General features: G+C 32.5%; 1 protein-coding gene across 1 annotated transcript in view; it reads right to left on the minus strand.

The window, feature by feature from the left end:
* The window catches only part of LOC124369862 (corticotropin-releasing factor-binding protein), a 157,506-nt gene extending 139,401 nt beyond the window's left edge, over positions 1 to 18,105 (minus strand). Inside the window, exon 1 of the mRNA XM_046827991.1 lies at positions 18,006 to 18,105. Within this exon, the coding sequence (XP_046683947.1) occupies positions 18,006 to 18,080 (75 nt within the window). The 5' untranslated portion in view covers positions 18,081 to 18,105. The remainder of the gene's footprint in view (positions 1 to 18,005) is intronic.
* Between the last annotated feature and the right edge of the window lie 1,725 nt (positions 18,106 to 19,830).

The raw sequence follows: 19,830 nt of genomic DNA on the forward strand, positions 1-19,830 counted from the left end.
TGCAATCAACTCTGTTGACAAGTCAGAATGAAAACTTAACAAATATTTTAGGAATATCAAAACTCGATGAGACAAGTAGATCGTTGGCACCTTTGGATAGCCGTGGCACGTTATTTATATTCCACTTAAGTGTTTCAATCCCTGTCTTTGTAGTCGTACACAATCACAGTACAGGTCTGAAGCCAAACCATTTGTCTAAACTATATTGAAAATCATCTGTAAACCATCACATTATTTGCTAGAGTGTATTGTCTGTAAAACTGAACGTGTAGAAGATTCTCCTTTGCATATTGGCCCAGGAACAATGTGTAATATATACATATAATATACAAATTATATATATATATATATATATATATATATATATATATAAATTATGATGCGGTATATGTTCTAAATATATTCTTTATTTTCGTTTTTGTGTTGTTATGTATTATTTATATTACAATTGACTCTGTTGATTTATGTATACGATGCACATTCCACTGTTTAAAGTTTATTGTTTACGATGGATGATTTGAAGGACACAGGTTTTCGGACATTTTCCTTCGTCGATATTACAGAAAAAGAACACTACTTTCCGAGGTGTGAAATGTATTTTGTTCTCCAGGTGTAAAGCACATTAAGGGATGAGGCTGGACATAAAAAACCAAAAAAATTAATTAGTAAGTCTCCCAACTTCTTAACAAGAGAACAAAGCGTACTCAAAAAACTCAAACATATACATGAGGGTTCAAAGAGAGGAAGGACCACAATGTTACAACACAGAGCAAACGCATTACACATCACATGGAATCTAATGCTAAAGCATATTGAACGAAAATCTTATCCTTCATATTGTTGAAAACCCTTGATAACCGTGAAATATAAGTTATGATTATGCTTTTAATTTTGCTTCAGTTTATTCATTTGGTTTTCTTTGGGAATTTCTTCTATAACTTTATATAACAGATTTTGTGTATTAATATTGCTTAGAGATATCGTAAGTAAATCAGAATTGCTTGGAGCAGGGTAAACGATTTTTGATGGCCGCGGCCGGATCATGAATGGCGAGTGATTTCGCCATCGGTATATTGTAACAATATAAGCTGGCCAATCGCGCAGTTTGCTCTTTCGGCGAGCATTGCCATAAACCTACCCTGCCAAAAATATACCCGTCTATTGTGCCTTGCTCTCTTCCAACGTAACTGGAGTATTCCAATAGTGTGACAGAGTTAATTAAATATGAAACTGTTCAGTTACTACCTCTAATTTCATTTACAATTTATAAGTTGAGGTATAACATTCAGTGTCTACTATATTTTGAAAACAATACACTCTAGAGCGAGTCGAACGCTTTGTACTGCACAGTGAAAAGTAATGGGTAGAGTTTTGATCATTTTTAGTTCTTCACAATTAATGTTGTCTCAAGGTGGTCTTCGCACCCATCCGTAACTGAATGGAACGAAGTCGGAACAGCAGAAGCGCACCACAATATTCAATGATGGAATAGTTGTAATTTATTAGCGCAGCTTAAATCAACTTTGAAGTTCAAACCACGCCGCCGAGTGGAGTCAGACACACAGAAGACATAGCATGCTCGGAGGGGTTGAAGTTTTGGTTTTGAGCTGTAATCTATAACGGAAAACTGACAAAAGGTTCATCCCTCACCATCCTCACAAATTGTACTTAAAAATATTACCTTAAAATTAATTCTCGTTAGTTTCAAAATCGTTTATCCTGCTCCGAGTAATTCTGAGCTACGTCCATCACTTTAGAAGGCTCTTTATTAAGCAGCTGTACTTTTCAGCATATACCGAAGGTACACTTCTTGCAATATTCGTAATTAAGGTGAGCTGGATCTATACTTTATGTCTGAAATGAGATCCCCAAAATAGAAGGAAATTTATCATTAAAACATCAATGTATATGGATTAGTTGCAATTAAGCAGTACAAAATATGATTATAGTAGTTAGAATGATTAGAATTAAAAACTTTTTTAAAGTCAATGTTATTAAAAATTTTGTTTCTGTAGTCTGTTCTATTAATTCACCAAGTTTCATGTTGTTATTTTTGAGATTGATAGAGTAAATTTATTCAGAAAATTTTATGAGCTCAAAAATGTTGCAATAACAATTGATTTCAGAATTTTCGAAATCGTAGCGAAATTATATATTTGCTATTTTTTATAACGTCAAAACAAAGAGGCGCAAGATACATACCTTACAATATGCATGGAGCTAAGGAATTCAAACAATAGAAAAGGTTACTGTTGAGCCAAAAGTAGTGAGAGAAAATTCATGGAAATTTGAGCATCAATTGCATTGTTTAGCACCTTGCGAGTTAAAAGAAAGAAGGCAGAAACACATATCGTGAAAACATGAATATATTAACAAATACATGGAAAATACTATCACTTGTTATCTAATTTAACTAGTACAAAGAATTTACCTTTTCAGAAGACATTTAAAAGATATTTTAAAATAAGTTATCGTGGTTGCGTTCTACGATCGCTGTATTATATTCAAATTACAATCAACGGTAATCTCAATATCAAAGTGATTGGTTCATTTCAGACCCTGCCGAGGGACAGAGTAAAGAACATTAAAATGGTAAAATTTTGCTCATGGCTGTCTTGAGAGTACACAGAATTTACCTTTTTCAGAAGACATTTAAAAGATATTTTAAAAGAAGTTATCGTGTTTGCGTTCTACGATCGCTGTATTATATTCAAATTACAATCAACGGTAATCTCAATATCAAAGTGATTGGTTCATTTCAGACCCTGCCGAGGGACAGAGTAAAGAACATTAAAATGGTAAAATTTTACTCATGGCTGTCTTGAGAGTACACAGAATTTACCTTTTTCAGAAGACATTTAAAAGATATTTTAAAAGAAGTTGTCGTGTTTGCGTTCTACGATCGCTGTATTATATTCAAATTACAATCAACGGTAATCTCAATATCAAAGTGATTGGTTCATTTCAGACCCTGCCGAGGGACAGAGTAAAGAACATTAAAATGGTAAAATTTTGCTCATGGCTGTCTTGAGAGTACACAGAATTTACCTTTTTCAGAAGACATTTAAAAGATATTTTAAAAGAAGTTGTCGTGTTTGCGTTCTACGATCGCTGTATTATATTCAAATTACAATCAACGGTAATCTCAATATCAAAGTGATTGGTTCATTTCAGACCCTGCCGAGGGACAGAGTAAGAACATTAAAATGGTAAAATTTGACTCATGGCTGTCTTGAGAGTACCTATAACACAATAAGAGTACCTATAACACATTGAGAATATTTATAACACATTGAGAGTATCTATAACACATTTGTTCCTGTGAGAGAGTACTCGACTGGGCAATGTGACAAAAATGTTTGGCTTATGAAATCCAAGATTAAAAAGAAAGGAGAAAATCAGTGCTTATCAAGACTTATTTTGGTCCTAGTTCTTCTGAACTTGCTCAAGATGAGTCTACTATTCTTCTTAATTTCAAAAAAACTTAAATACCCTACTTTGAAAAAATCCATAAGCCAAAGTAGTTATTTGTGAAGTACAAAAGTACTGTATAATGAAGTTGAGTTGTTTTGGTTATTTCTAGTGATAGACTTATTTTAAGCAATGAAAAAGATTTTCAAATAACTACATTTGAACCTAACTAACGCTCAGCTCAGCCTATCACTTTAGGGGCTGAAAAATGTCAATTCTGTCTATCTGTCTGTCCGCACGATATCTCAAAGATGATCTATTGACTTTTAGAAATTTTGCATGTAGCTTCATTTTCATAAAGGCAACACTGAGTTTGATGTTGTGCATGTTACTCTATGGTCTAAGCGTTAGCGAATATTTTTACATTGGTCTTTTTGGGAACAATGGTGGACACGAAAAATTAGCAAATAAATTAATGTGAAAACAAACTGAATAAAATCACAAGAGATTTAAACATATGCCCATTTTACTCATAGAGTAAACAGAAACAATAAATTGGTCATTCAGTTTTATTAAAAGATTTGACTTCAGTGCACTCTTGCGTTATAGTACCATTCTTAGTTCATCAAAGCTGTTGTTATTTGAACGTTTTATGAAACCTAAATTTACGAACAAAAATGTTAATGTATCATATGGCTAGATATCTCGATATTTCAAAACTTTGATTTTTAGACTTTAAATTTTGAGCAAAAAATCATTTCTATTTTGATAAAATGAATTTTCCCCATGGTTGTGTGGTTCCATGACGTGCATGTGCAACCACGGAATTTGGCTGAGCGTAATTTCAGCCTATCAGTTAGTAGGCAGAAACAATTTCTCTTTTGTCTGCATGAGGGATATACTAAGTACTGCTCTGTATGATTGTCTGTCTGCTATTTGTCTGCAGGACATGTAAGGAACGAAAGAGATTTGAAATTTTCAAAGCAATCTCTGCAAAGCCTCTTACACGAAACGTAGTGTGGTGGACTCCTACCTTATTGTTTATAATGTAAATAAATGTTTTTATAATTTATATATCCATATAAATTATCTTGCGTTAACTGAGGAGGGGTTATATCAGATAGAACGCGTTCGCCTCGTTCTTCCTTTCAACGAGAAAACCGAGTCGAACTCAACCCCTCCGTTTGTCAATTAATGTTATTCGATTAGTAGGTTCTATGGATTACCATTGTGTTACCGGTCGTTATCTGATCCTTTATAACACTTGAGGATTGTTGATTAAAGTGATTGATTGAAAATATTAGTTTCATTAATTCAGATTTAATTAAACGAAGCATAATATATGAAAAAGCTTTTTAAGCTTAGAAATGAATCAGAAAAATTGGAAAATTATTAGCAATTGAATGAAAGAAATTATAGGCAAAAAGAATTCTATTGGCAAAACGTATCCGAAATGTTAAAAACGCCCCGAATACATATAAAATTGTTGGGACATGAGATATTAGGAATGAAAGGGGCAATCAAATATATCACTGCTGTTAAATTTTTCGTTGTTGAAGCATTAATTGAGTGGTAAAAGAATCGTTGAGTGTTGTAAATAATCTAAACACGCCTACGCACCAACGTGAAGGAAACCCTGTTAAAGTGTAGGTCACGTATTACTTTACGGGCAAGGGAAGATCATATTGTCAGAAATCATCACATTACTTCCAAGTCATGACAGTAATTTAATCCCTTGATCTTCTCTTCCACATTGAGTTAGCCTCAGTAATATCGTACATCTATTTGGCTTTCTTTATAATACCAAATTTTCACTTCAAAACATAGGAACGAAAAACATGTACAAAATGTGTTTCAAGTGTACTGACTTTTATACTTCCAATGCAATTTTATGTAGCTAACGAGTATTATTATGGTATCTATGAACACCATAAAAACTGTAGAGAATTACATGGTAAGTTATATTTTTCTTTTTTATGAATATACATATTTTCATCGGGACCACCAATTTTTATAAATTACGCAGATATATTATCATAAAACAGGCAGGGTGAGCAGATTATAGTCACCGTCTTATAAAATATTGACTGATAACAATATCACACTTTTTTCATATTTTTAAATTTATTTTACATTTAGAGTAATGCATTTAAAAAAAGCTATATACTCTAAAAGAGTAATGCTGCTAAATTGAAGTACTTTGCTTATACAAAAAGGGAATTTGGGCCTTAGAAATCGGTTGGCGATATTCTTACTTTTTCAATAAGAACAAAATATGATTGGAGTAATTATTTTAGAACCCAGAGTAATAATGAAAACCCAGAATAAATGCCTTAGTGAACAAATTTATTATCTTGTATTTAGATGTATTTATTACCTCGATGCATGAACGTGTGAAATTGTTCAGTAAGTTGTTGTTGGTTGGTACATTTAATGGTGTTTTATTAGTTACTTTCGTTATAAGACCAGAATTTTAATTTCAGGATTGTTTTTCGGTAATTAATTTTAAAAACTGAAATATATCTATTAAATTATATAGTTTATAGTTTATTACTATACATCGCTCAAATACTTTAGTTACTTTTATGAATTATTTTCTAGGTTGTATAAAACATTATTGTGACATATCCAATTGTTATATGTCACTTTTATTACACTTCATATATCCTTCCACTTGTCAACTGTACCTCAAGGTCAAGTGTCAAGTAAAAGTCAAAACAGCTCAGAAGCCTTGTCATGGAACATTTGAGAAAATAAAGCAATACTAAAAACAGCTGAATGCCATACAATCTCACAGCTTGGATACAGTTTTAACTCATCGTAAGAACCTACTTAGAGTTTTGTTTGTTTTCGATCATATTGCATCTATTTAGCGAGTTACATACTCTAAAATAAAGAATAAACACAGATCTCTCGGATAAACCCACATTCACACTTGATGGATATTGTGTAGTATGAATATTGCAAATAAAGGGAGTACTTCAGGATTGAAAGCCAAGATGGAGATTTCAAGAGGATGGCCCCTACCTACACTGTTCATTAATTGCATTGCCAGAGCAAAAGTCAACTTCTTCGTAGTTCATCATGGTGACATATAGGATATCGCTGCTTCAACGGAGCTCGGGCTGATTTAAAAGAGAACGTATTTTCGATCTGTAATATAAAAGTTACTCATAAACAAAGGAGCAAGTCATCTCAGAAATTACACTGAGCATTAAAATTGTTTACCACAAGGTGTTATTATTCCGCGTAATATATTTTACCCATACAACGTTTTGGGATGAGTGCCAAAGATATTAGGACGAACTGAAGCTAAGAAAGAATTGCAAGAAAACAAAAATCTTCTGGCCTCCAGGTACATGAACCTCAACCAAATCCCTTTCAGATAAAACATCCATATCAGATCTCCTTGAAGAAATTAGTTCCTCGGTTACATAAAATAACACACTACTCTTCTAGTGCAGTTGCCATTTATTTACTATAAGCTATGTAAACAAAGTAATAATTAGAGTTGAAAGAAGGAGATGCATAGAAAAATAGCAGCCATATTTTGGACATAGCAACAATGCTGAAACTAGCACTTTTCAAGGATGACAATGTTATATTGGCATTGGTTCATAAACACGGCAATTCTAGTAAAATATTCTGAAAATCACTATTAAAATCCCACTGTTTAGTCTCCTCCAATAGTTACACAGACCCATATTTGTGGTCATTATAGGCATGCCGTTGTATGGGCACATAAAGGACCTTCCATACTAGTCTCTGGAGTAACCTTATGGACGCTACAGACACGTGAAAAGAATTTTATTTTTCATAAGTTATGGTCTTCAGCCATATAAAATTCTTCAATGGTTAAGCCAATATTTTTATACAATCAAACTAAAACATTTTTTTAATTTATGTCATTTATTTTTCCAACGTAAACGTTCCACAATAGTTCATCTCACGTTAAGATAGCTGTACAGAAATCTACAAGCAATCCGTTTTATTAAGAAGTTTATTGCTCTGAGTAAAAATCATCAACTTCACCCCCAACACGCTAAGTTATAACTCCGTTTCCGGAATAATTATACCTAAATAATGTTTACATCATTGAGCTGTTGCGTAATTTTCTAGCTATTATGAGAACATTGAAATGCTTAGAGACCTTTTTTAGATGTAAATATACGGAATGCCTTCACACGATCTCGTGGTACACGTACATACCATTATTGTCACCACTCAGCGTGGCATTTTTAATTTTTCTTATTTTTCCTGTTTGTTTAAAAAAGGTATTCCAATTTTTAAGATTGGATTCTTGTTAAATCACTACATTTTAAATACCTAATCATGTACAATTTTGTTTACGACTTCCTGCTATGTTTAATTTGCCAATGGCGCAGTGTAGTGGGTACGGCGGTTATCGCAAGATAACCAGATCAAGCAACGCCGAGCGTGGCTGCTGCTTGGACAGGTGACCGCTGAGCGATCCTGTCCTTGCAAGCGGCCCGCCTGCCCGGCCATTGGTGGTGGTTCGGAAGTCACCTTTAAGCCGTTGGTCCCCAGGTTAAGTGTTAGAGAGGGCTTCTTAGCCCTAACTTCGCCTGGTAAAATAAGACATTCTTTACTTTTTTTTTTACTTTTCATTTAAATAGGTAGCATTTCTTAAAATTGTTTCCTAAAATTTTTCTAGAATCCATAATTTTGTATAATTTTGCCCTATTTGAGAGTCAGGAGTACAACGAAAAAATGTTTAGGAAATGTATTCAGTAAGAAAACACCCGTAATGAAATCTCGATGGTGAATGTTGATGAACACGCTGTGGTTTTTTATGTTTATTAGAAATCTATTTTACAAAAATAAACAAGCTTTTTTATATCCATAAAATACTTTAAAACAGAATATATAATTATTTAACATTTAATTTAACGTTTATCCATACTACATCGTTTAATGTTCTCTCAATTCCTTCATTAATTGAGATAGAGAACCGACCAGAAACGCCGTGTAAGCCCTTATTCTTAAAGACAATTGCTGCCAATTAAAGGGGTCTGTTTTCATTGTTGCCAATTACGAGAGGATCGTTTCTCCATCAACCCTCGTTGCATCAAGGTCAAATCACTTACGTCTAAACAAGTAACGAATCTATGGACACGTTCGTCTCCATTGACAATCTCCCCAGTAGCGTTTAGTTCATTTTAACTTCATTATTACTTAGAAATGTTTAGTGTCAAATGTAATATATCCTTGATATTTGTATCATAAAACTGCTTTTAAACTTACACATCTTCTTGATCACTAGCTGTGCCGAAAATAATCGACTTGTAGAGAAAAAAGGGAAGTTTTTATTTTGTAAAGAGTGTGTTGTAAACTGAGATATGATTGTCTGATAGACTTAAGATAGAAAAGAGAAGATAGACGAATCAGAACATAGAATAAATACACCCGATTACACAAAAAGTAAAGCATAAAACCTTTAATAGTTAGACCATTCTTACATTTTACAATTAATACCAAGCAATAAACAGAAATCAATCCATTCCCTTAATACTTTTATCTTTTCAGATAAAACATATGACATTAACTGGTACAAAAGTGTTGTATCCAAAGTTATCATTAATGTTTTCTACATTACAAATCCTGTATTGCTTATTTCATTCTAATTGGTATATGTTAATTTAAACGTACCTCTGTGGAAGCATGGATTTTAATAAGAGCTTCACTAAGAGTTAAAAATAATTCATTAACTGATGGATTAAAACGCACGTACAATACACTGTAAAGTAAGATTAAATGACTAATTGATTCTATGTAGCTTTGGTACGTTTAAATAATAAATAAGCAATTAAGTCATAAAAAATAATAAAAGTTAAAAAGTAGAAGTAAATAGATTACAATCTATCTATGTATATAAAATTAACCATGAAATAAGCATTAAATAGTTACCAATTGCATCAAGATAATTATAAAGCGTTGATGTAAAATAGTACCGATCTATATACTTGTTAGACCCTCAATAATTTACTAGCATTTAACAAACATTGCAGCTGATACCAACCGTTCTTCATTCCGTTTACTATCGAGACTATAATCGAATCATACCAATCAGACCAACCGGACGTCGCGCCGCGGTAATGTAATGTAACACTGGTTTTGATCGCGGGTTCACTACAGCTTTAAATCCGGATGTTGTTACAGTAAGAGCGGCTATCAGCCAAACCGGACGTCACACCGCATTGTTGTAACGTAACACTGGTTTCGATCGCGGGTTCACTACAGCTTTAATCCCAGATGTCTTTACAGTAACATCGGTTATTGGCACTTGTTCAAGCGAGTGTGAATCACGGGTTCACTATATCTTTGAATCCAGGATATTGTTACAGTAAGTGCGGCTATTGGCACTTTACAAGCGAGTGTGGATCACGGGTTCACTATATCTTTAATCCCAGATGTCTTTACAGTAACACCGGTTATTGGCACTTTACAATCGAGTGTGGATCACGGGTTCACTATATCTTTAATCCCGGATGTTGTTACAGTAAGAGCGGCTATTGGCACTTTACAAGCGAGTGTGGATCACGGGTTCACTATATCTTTAATCCAGGATATTGTTACAGTAAGTGCGGCTATTGGCACTTTACAAGCGAGTGTGAATCACGGGTTCACTATATCTTTAATCCAGGATGTTGTTACAGTAAGAGCGGCTATTGGCACTTGTACAAGCGAGTGTGAATCACGGGTTTCACTATATCTTTAATCCAGGATATTGTTACAGTAAGTGCGGCTATTGGCACTTTACAAGCGAGTGTGGATCACGGGTTCACTATATCTTTAATCCAGGATGTTGTTACAGTAAGAGCGGCTATTGGCACTTTACAAGCGAGTGTGAATCACGGGTTCACTATATCTTTAATCCCGGATGTTGTTACAGTAAGAGCGGCTATTGGCACTTGTACAAGCGAGTGTGAATCACGGGTTCACTATATCTTTAATCCAGGATATTGTTACAGTAAGAGCGGCTATTGGCACTTTACAAGCGAGTGTGGATCACGGGTTCACTATATCTTTAATCCAGGATATTGTTACAGTAAGAGCGGCTATTGGCACTTTACAAGCGAGTGTGAATCACGGGTTCACTATATCTTTAATCCAGGATATTGTTACAGTAAGAGCGGCTATTGGCACTTTACAAGCGAGTGTGGATCACGGGTTCACTATACCTTTAATCCAGGATATTGTTACAGTAAGAGCGGCAATTGGCACTTTACAAGCGAGTGTGGATCACGGGTTCACTATACCTTTAATCCCGGATGTTTTTACAGTAAGACCGGCTATTGGCACTTTACAATCGAGTGTGGATTACGGGTTCACTATATCTTTAATCCAGGATATTGTTACAGTAAGAGCGGCTATTGGCACTTGTACAAGCGAGTGTGAATCACGGGTTCACTATATCTTTAATCCAGGATATTGTTACAGTAAGAGCGGCTATTGGCACTTTACAAGCGAGTGTGGATCATGGGTTCACTATATCTTTAATCCAGAATATTGTTACAGTAAGAGCGGCCATTGGCACTTGTACAAGCAAGTGTGGAGAATAGCAAGCTTTGGTATTTGCCCTACAGTCTTGTGTGTTGTATCATACCTTACTAATTCTGTGTTCCAAATATTAACGATGGAATATCCAACAAAGCAAAATAGATCAGTTTCGTCAACTGTGTCTAATGCGTAATGGAAAATAAACTTCTTATTTTCATTAAAAAACTAAATTCATGTGAAATGATATAGTTAGATTTGCAGGCTAAAGAGAAGCACATTAAACGCGTGTAAACATTATACGTCATGGAAATATCTATTGCTTATTAATTTATCAATTTATACCCTGTAACTTACTATAATGGTGAAATAAAAGAATTCAAAGATCTGAAATTTAATTAATTAAGTCTTTTGTAGAAACTACTATGGTTATGGGAAAAATGAACACTTTTATAATACAATTTATCAATACTAACAAGACGTTATTAGATGCACGACAGAACATTCTTAACCTTTTTCCGTTTAATTTATTTGAAATAACGAACATAAAATTTATTTAAGACATAAAACCTTAAAATATTTGTATTTCATTTATAACTGGAAGGTGTAAAAGTATCTGAAAAAGTGGTTTTCGTTCTAAATACATACATAAAACAATTCAATTCCAACATAAGATACCTTTCCATAAATAGATTTATAATATAGAATTAAATACTGTATTGATACATATTAAACTATACGAAAAATGAAATTGCTTTTCGTTAGAGACTCAAATTATTAGATTCACAAGAATTAAAACCTGTACATAAAATATAATTTGTAAAACATACGTGAATAGATTTATATTACTCAACATGTATTAGTTTGAAAATATAATTTCATTTGTTGACCAGATGTAACTTTCCTAATTGGAAAAGATAGTTGCATAGAACCAAACAGTATAATTGAAAAGTTTAAAATATAAATTAAGCGGTAATTATCGACTCAGCTGATAATTGGCATAAAGTATTCAATGCTCATTATTGTGAGAACGTTTGGGCAAACGTTGTTCTCTCGAAATATATATGTGAGGCAAATCTGCTTATACAGCCTCGACACAAGAATTGCCATAACATTGAAATGGACCTTTCCATTTCAAACATTCATCGATAGTTTTCAAAGTAAATCTCTTTACCTTTAAATAATTTACATACGTGTTGAGAGTATTTTAGCCAAAATATCTACTTTCTATCACTTATATAGAATAGAGCTTCTTTTTTGACAAAAAATGTGAAATCATGTTCCAAATGGATTTTCATTACATTTAGTTTAAAATATAACAGATAGGGGTTATGAACCAATATTATTTAGTGCCAAAATTAAAAAAAAGAATTGGAGCAATCCCAGATTAGCTGTTTAAAGGATTCAATAAAGTACTAAAATGTGTTGTTTTACGAGTAAAACTTAAAAAAATACCCAAACGGACTTAATGGAAGGAATAAAAATAAAGATTTGACCATTTATAAAATTTAAAACAGAGGAATGTATACCAAGAATTGAAAGTAGTAGTCACTTTTAATTTTGAAATTGGTTTTACATTCTATTCTTATAATTTATAATTATAGACTAAAAATCGTATTAAAATAATTTTAGAGTTTTACTCTACCATTTTCAGACGTAATGATTCTTTAATTCTATATCTTAAACTATCTCTCGTTCGAGGCTTATTGTATCCTTCAAGAATTTGTTAATTATTAAGTATTTATTGTCATTAGCAAGATTTTTTCAACAAATTTGATTTTGTGGATTTATGCATTGTCAAAAGAGGAAAGTTTAAAAACATTTTGTAATATTATTTATCTAATTGTAAAAAAGTAATTAAATAAGCTATCGACATAGTGAGATAACTTATTTTTAATCAAATATACAATACTTCATTGTTTTATTAATTAACTTTACTACGAAATTCAACAGAAATCCTAAAATTATAAAAATGTACATTTTATATTTAATTTATTTTTACAACTTTTTAAATTAAGTGCTTGAAAGAAAACATAATTCGGTTAAAACAATGTACAGATAAAGTCAGGTTATAATTTAATCTTTGCTAACCGTTGTGTCTCTATTGTTTGAGTAGTTTGTTGAATAACTTATCCAAACTCATTCAAGACTTGAAATTTCGCTTGGTAGGAGGTCTGCATGGTGTAAAGATGTAACTTTCCTTTCGTAACGAAAAGTCATTGTCTTTACTTTCCTTCTTTAAACTTCTTAACTGTTTAAGAACGTACACAAAAAAGTACTATAACCAAGAATATTACAATAGCAATCTTGTTGAATGCCTTTAAAAGAAGTAAGAGCTATAGTATATGAATGAAATAGAATATGGAGATTTTGAACTAAACAGAATTTAGGAGAAAATAAATAAAATAAAAATGTTATTATTTACAGAAATTTTAGGAAGTACCAGGACGGCTTGATAATTTCTATCAAATCTATTTGATACCCGTAACTCTACACACAAATATAGGTCTACAAACTACTTTTTGTACCATTAGCCAGTAACTCTTGACGTATTCAGAGGTTTGGCACTTGATGAAGTTTAGAAATCTTTAACGCAAGTTTAGATAAAGCATAAAAATACATAAAAATTAAATTTGGGCAACCCAAAACATGGCGGACATTTAAAATGATTGAGAAAACTGAGTAGTCTATACAATACTTTGATGAAAATTCGAACTAAAAAACTAAAATTATGATAAATAAAGCTATGATCCATATTAAAAATAGAGTTTTTTAATGAGATATTTAACTTGCAGGACCCCTTAACTAAAAATATTTTAAACATTCTTTGTTCATATTTATTATATACAGATTGTTCCACGAAGAGGTTTAAACGTTTCCATTTTATATTACTTACCCATTTATGCACCGAACATTTTCAAACTCTACACAATTAATAAAGTAGGGTTTTTAAATAGTCTTTGAAAATTAAAACTCCCCAACAATTGTGGAAAGAAAATGGTGATATATTAAAATTTTACCATTTTCCTTCCTATAAAATGTTATTTCTTGAATTACCTGATTTGATTACTGAGTTGCGGTTTTAAAGAACAGCTGTTTAATAATGCTCATTGTTGAAAACAGCTGTTTAATTGGAGACTGTTTATTGTACTATAAAAGCATAACGTAACCTCCTCCATTACAGTTTTACTGATATTGAAGTTCGAAAAATGGCATTTAATGTTGAACAAAAACTGAAATGTTGTGCGTGGGCTACTGCTTTTGGCAACATTACAGAAGCAATTAGACAATTTCAGGTTGTCTACCCAGGAGTTGAACCAGCTACAAATCCAACAATAACTAAGTGGAAAAATCTTTTGTTAGAAACTGGAAGTGTCGTAAACATTTACTCTAGAGGATCAAAAGAGGAAGAGAAGTACTAGTATGCGCATCAACGCTCCGCTCTCCAGGTAAACCGAAATCACTACGGAGGTTGAACTTGGTATTGGTGTTCAAAAGTCTTTAGTACAGAGAATAATTATGAAAAAGAAAATTAAATTTTACAAAAATCACCTAATCCACAATTTTCTTGAAGATGAGCCGGACAGGAGAGTGGAATTTTGTTCTCGTATCATTGAGTTTCACGAGCTAGATCGTAATTGGCATACTCAAATAGTTTTTTTCTGACGAGTCAACTTTCTACAAAATATGCAATGGTGCTGTTAATAGACATAATTGTAATTATTACCACACCGGTAATCCACACATTCTTGAACAGACTTTACTCAAATCAGAAGGAATTACTGTGTAGCCAACTGTCAGTTATAATGGGGTGCTGTCTCACGACATTTCAGACAGTACAATGACTGTGAGTAGGTATGAACAGGTTTCAAATGAAGAAGTCTTGCCTCATTTTATGGTTCCAGAAATGGATCAAGCAATCTTCCAGCAATATGGTGCTCCTCCTCATTTCGCAAATCCTGTCAAGCAATTACTAAATGACAACCTGCATGGCCGTTGGATTGGTGGTGGAAGTAGTTTTTTAGATTGGCCACCCCGATCCCCAGATTTAACTATAATGGGGATTTCTTTCTATGGGGTTTCTTAAAAGAACAAGTTTATACTCGTAGCTTCACTAATGATGAGGAACTAAATAATCAATTGAAGAGGTACTTCCGGATACCACAGAATTCCATTGTAAGAGCTTACGATTCATTTGTTAAGCACTGATATCAGTGTGTCTCTGTGGATGGATTACAGTTCGAATAATGTGCACTATAATTTTAAGCATTATTTCTCTAGAATGTGACAATAAATAATTTTACAAAATTAAAAATACTGTTTTTTTTTTTACTGTTTGTAAAGTATAGCTTTTTTAAATGCCACCATTTGCTTTCAACAACTGATAGAGAGCTGAAATTTTCAGAGAATACTGTAAGGCTCGTATCTCTGATCGTATCTCTAATAAGCTAAAACTTATTAATGAATTGTATAGTTTGAAAATGTTCGGTGCAAAAATGGGCAAGTAATATAATATCAAACGTTTAAAACTCTTCGTGGGACACCCTGTATATTTTTTTATACTCGTATAATCGCCATTTGAGACTTAATTCTCATTATAATCAATATTTTGAATAAACTATTTGACAAATTATATTTAGTTTGGAATATTCTAAAACTTGTAGTTTGCAACTCAACATATTTAACTCTATTGTTTCGAATGTCCTTTTAATAATGTAAACTCTAACAACGAATTATGGTTAAAAACACTCTATATCTGAAAAGGGCTGACTATTTGACAGTGAAATTAAATACATTGATTTTTTTTTATTGGTTGTTTTTCTTTATAATCTCTTACTCAATTGAACAACTCTTTCCACATCGTCTGCCTTACACGCTAAATGTGTGGACGCGGCTTTTATTTATTGTTTCAATCGTATTATAATATTAAATATTACAACATAAAAATTTAAAAGGACAAAATTTAAACAGACTCTTTTAAACCTTTTTCCTCTAGACCTAAAAACAAAACACATACTATAATATAGATCGCTTTAGAAGGATCTTTCTCTAACGTCATACAGTATTCACATTAAATGTAGAATAATAATTATTTTCTGATACTTAAATTTTATGATTTTCATATGTTTTAAAGACTGTTTCAAACAAATTAAAGAATACTATAAATAATACGATTGTAGTAAAAATTATTATAAAAATCTATCCTAATAAATAAGCCATGTGTTTCTTTTTAATTTTTAAAGTGAAAAACATTAATATTGGAGAACATTTTACAATTAACATGTACAACATTTATAAATTATTAAACTCCCTTACCCCCAGCGCACTAGTTATGCTATGCTAGGGGTATAGGGTGTATTCTATTGTGCTTATTGTATGGTATAGTTTTTATTTCTTCAAATGATAAAAACATTGAAGGAACTAAAAATATATTATAAACAGTTAAATATCAAAAGTTAGACAAAGAATTAAATTGCCAACATCATTATGGTTTTAAAAAACAGGACAAAAACATATGTATCGTTCCCTTTAATATTTTACATATTATTTATTGTTTAGTTTTTGAAATATTATCATTATTTTACTGAGTAATAATTACGTTTGTGTTTCATTACAGAAGCAGATTAAAATACTAACTATAAACATATGCTAGATCTGTCACAGTAGTAAGTAATAAATAATATGATACTGATTCAATAATATGATATAAGTTACTTGGTATTAGATATCTCTGATGTATTCTTGTGGTATTTTCACATAATTTTGATCAAAAACGTTAATTCATTCATATAACCATATCTAGATGACATGAACGCTGAAAAAGTCAATCATTACTGAAATTTTTAGCATATTTCCTGGTTTACTTTGTCTTAATCAAAGTGATAATAAGAAAATACTGCAGTAAAAAAAGTTTTTGCGTATAGTTACCAGTAAATTAGAACATCCATTGTATTGAAATGTAAATTTCTATTTCGTTTTTTTTTTATTGACTTGTATTATGTCAATTTTATGATAAAGAGTCAACCGTTCCAATGGTTTTTTATCTGCAGACAGCATTGTTTATAGCGAAATTCTGCAAGTTCTTGCAAGCAGCTCAGGCGTCAACCCAGCCTCTCGGTTGTGGTTCGTTTCTTCTTTGTACCTGTAGAACAAAAAGAAGCACAGCTCTTATGCGAGATGAACTGTACGTTTATCAAGCATTTCTCGTCTAATTCAAGCTTCAGTGCATTGTCATTTGTATAACCATTGTGTCAGTTCCATTTACATATATTTTTACCAGCATACGTTAGTGGTTTATCTAAGCTTAGATATTAAAAAAATACGTGTGTTGATTACCAGGTTTAGGTTTAATGATGGAGTAATGATCCCTTTTATTTTTTAATTAAACATTTATTCATTTATAATATTCCTTTGCTATGATGATAACTCAAGTCGACTGCTTTATATTTCTTATACCAAGTATTTAAGACGTTAGGAATTTAATCTTCATGGGATCAAACTTAGTTTTATATCTCTATTTCATTACGCTCAATGATACAGACAAGAACTCTTACCATCTTTATTGTATTAATATGTACCAGAGTAAGCGTCCTGTTTCCTTAGTTTAATCTATAACTTTACATTTGAACATTTGTGTATTTTATTTATATATGTCAATATTGCATAATTATACAATCAAACTGGTTTGTCACAAAAATAAATTGAATATTTAGGATAAGATTACTCTTGAATAGTAGAGAGGGAAGGTTTTAAAAAAATATCATTGTTTTTTGGTAAAATGAAAAAATTAAGTAAATTAAATTTTTATTTAAAGGATGGACTCTAGTATATAGTCTGAATGTTGCAGATGCAGTTAAAGACCCTTTACAACTTGATTTATACTTTGCTACTAGTAAAAATGAGTTTTGCGGCGTTATTTTTATAACTGTACATTTAGTTCTGATAGTTTAATACTTCTACTTAATCGTTCATATATATTACTTCCAAATAAAATACAAAAATGTTGAACTCTCCTATTTTTATTTTTATATAAAAAGTATCAGGCACGGTTCTTTAAATTTCAGCTAGTCTTTTACCTGATTGGTTTGCAAATGTGGGAGAGCCGCGACACTGACGGCAACAGCGACCAGAGGTATCCACCACACCAGCATGTCGAAGGACGCGCGCCGCGATAGTAAAGAACAGATTCGCAGCGCTCCTTCCACCTATGGACCACCACCCTCCACACCACCACCCAATCCACCCACTCTAAAACTCCCTAATGGCGGCATGTACACCGCCTTAATACCGCCTTATCGTTTTAATGTACTGAAATTCTCGTCAAACATACGTTGTCGAAGATGTGAGCATCGTGCGTTATAATCTATAATCCACCCCTATCAGATAACCCATACTGTCTCTCTAATAGCAATATGTATTCTACCTTAACATCATCTTGTCGTACGTTTACCGAAATTCTTTTTAAACACATTATCAAGGCTGAGGGGATCGTACGTTATCATCTAAAACCCACCCCTAACACTCCATCCACACGAAATGTCCCTGATTGTGGTATGGTCACCACCTAATTGTGATCTTATTGTTTTAGTGAATTGAAATTCTAATCAACATACAATAGTGTGGAAATCGCATGTTATTACCTAAAATGCATAGTCACCACACACTGCCATTAAATCTACTTGATGGAGATTGTGGTCTTATAATACTGAAATTCCAGTCAAATATAAATATTATTGCGTATGTGAATGTCTTTTATCAGATACAATCGGCCATTACCAGTCCATCTACTATAACACTCTCTAACGGCGTTAACCTCTCTAAAACGGTCTCTAACTGAATAATCGTCTCACTTTGTAGATGATATTCGCTATTTTTTACCTGACTCGTAAAAATACAGTTTAGATGTCGAATACCTAGATTTTGTACAAATGTAACTTATTTTACATTGCTCATGTCCTTTCTAAATATGTGCCATAGTAAGTTTTGGAGTGTAAGGACGAAAGCGTGGCCGTGTACGAGCGGAAAGCGAGTGAGTGTTTCTCCTCCTGGGAGTTGAGATTGCAGAGGCATTGATTCGCTTGCAGTACATGTAATTGATTAAAGTTTACTAATTAAATGTAATGCAACAACTTTACCAATTACATTCTGGATTATTCGTTTGGGCTATTAGGACAATAGATATATATTTACGTTATTTTCTGCCCAAATTTAAATTTTTGGCCGTTATTGCATAAAGAATAAATAATACACCAATTAATAAATAATGGACCCGTATATTAATGGCCGTTTTTTCTTAATGGCATGTATATTGTATTCATTATGGCCTTAAATATAGACGCTCACAGAGCCATCGTTAGTGTGGGGAATCCTCATTTTTAATTATAGAAGTTTATTGCATCTTTCATTATTTGTAAGTAATTATAATTAATGTTTGAGTTTGTATAAAAGTTTGATTTCGATTAAGGGCGGTATGTACATAAACTTAATACCAACTTATAAATTTAATCTCTCGTCAAACATACAGAGTAAGTATCGTACGTTAAGAGGTACAACACTACCAGGCCGCCTAATAAATCTCCCTAATGGCGTGGCAGCTTATGCACCGCTTAATACCATCTAATAGTATTAAAGTGCTGAAATTTTCACACGTACCTTGTCGAGGGTGCGAGCTTCGTACTTTATCACCTATGAGGAACTCCTACGTGTACGTCCATTTTAGATCTCGTAATGGTGATATGTATATCTTCTAATACCGTCTTACCGCTTTAATATACTGATATTCTCATCAAACATACATTGTCAAGGATGTGAGCATCGTCTAATGTAGGTCTCCTTGATAGCGGCCGATAAAATCTTATAGTATTGACATACTGAAATACCCGTCAGACGTACGTTCTCCAG

Source organism: Homalodisca vitripennis, chromosome X (assembly GCF_021130785.1).
Source record: "Homalodisca vitripennis isolate AUS2020 chromosome X, UT_GWSS_2.1, whole genome shotgun sequence".
Classification (NCBI taxonomy): domain Eukaryota; kingdom Metazoa; phylum Arthropoda; class Insecta; order Hemiptera; family Cicadellidae; genus Homalodisca; species Homalodisca vitripennis.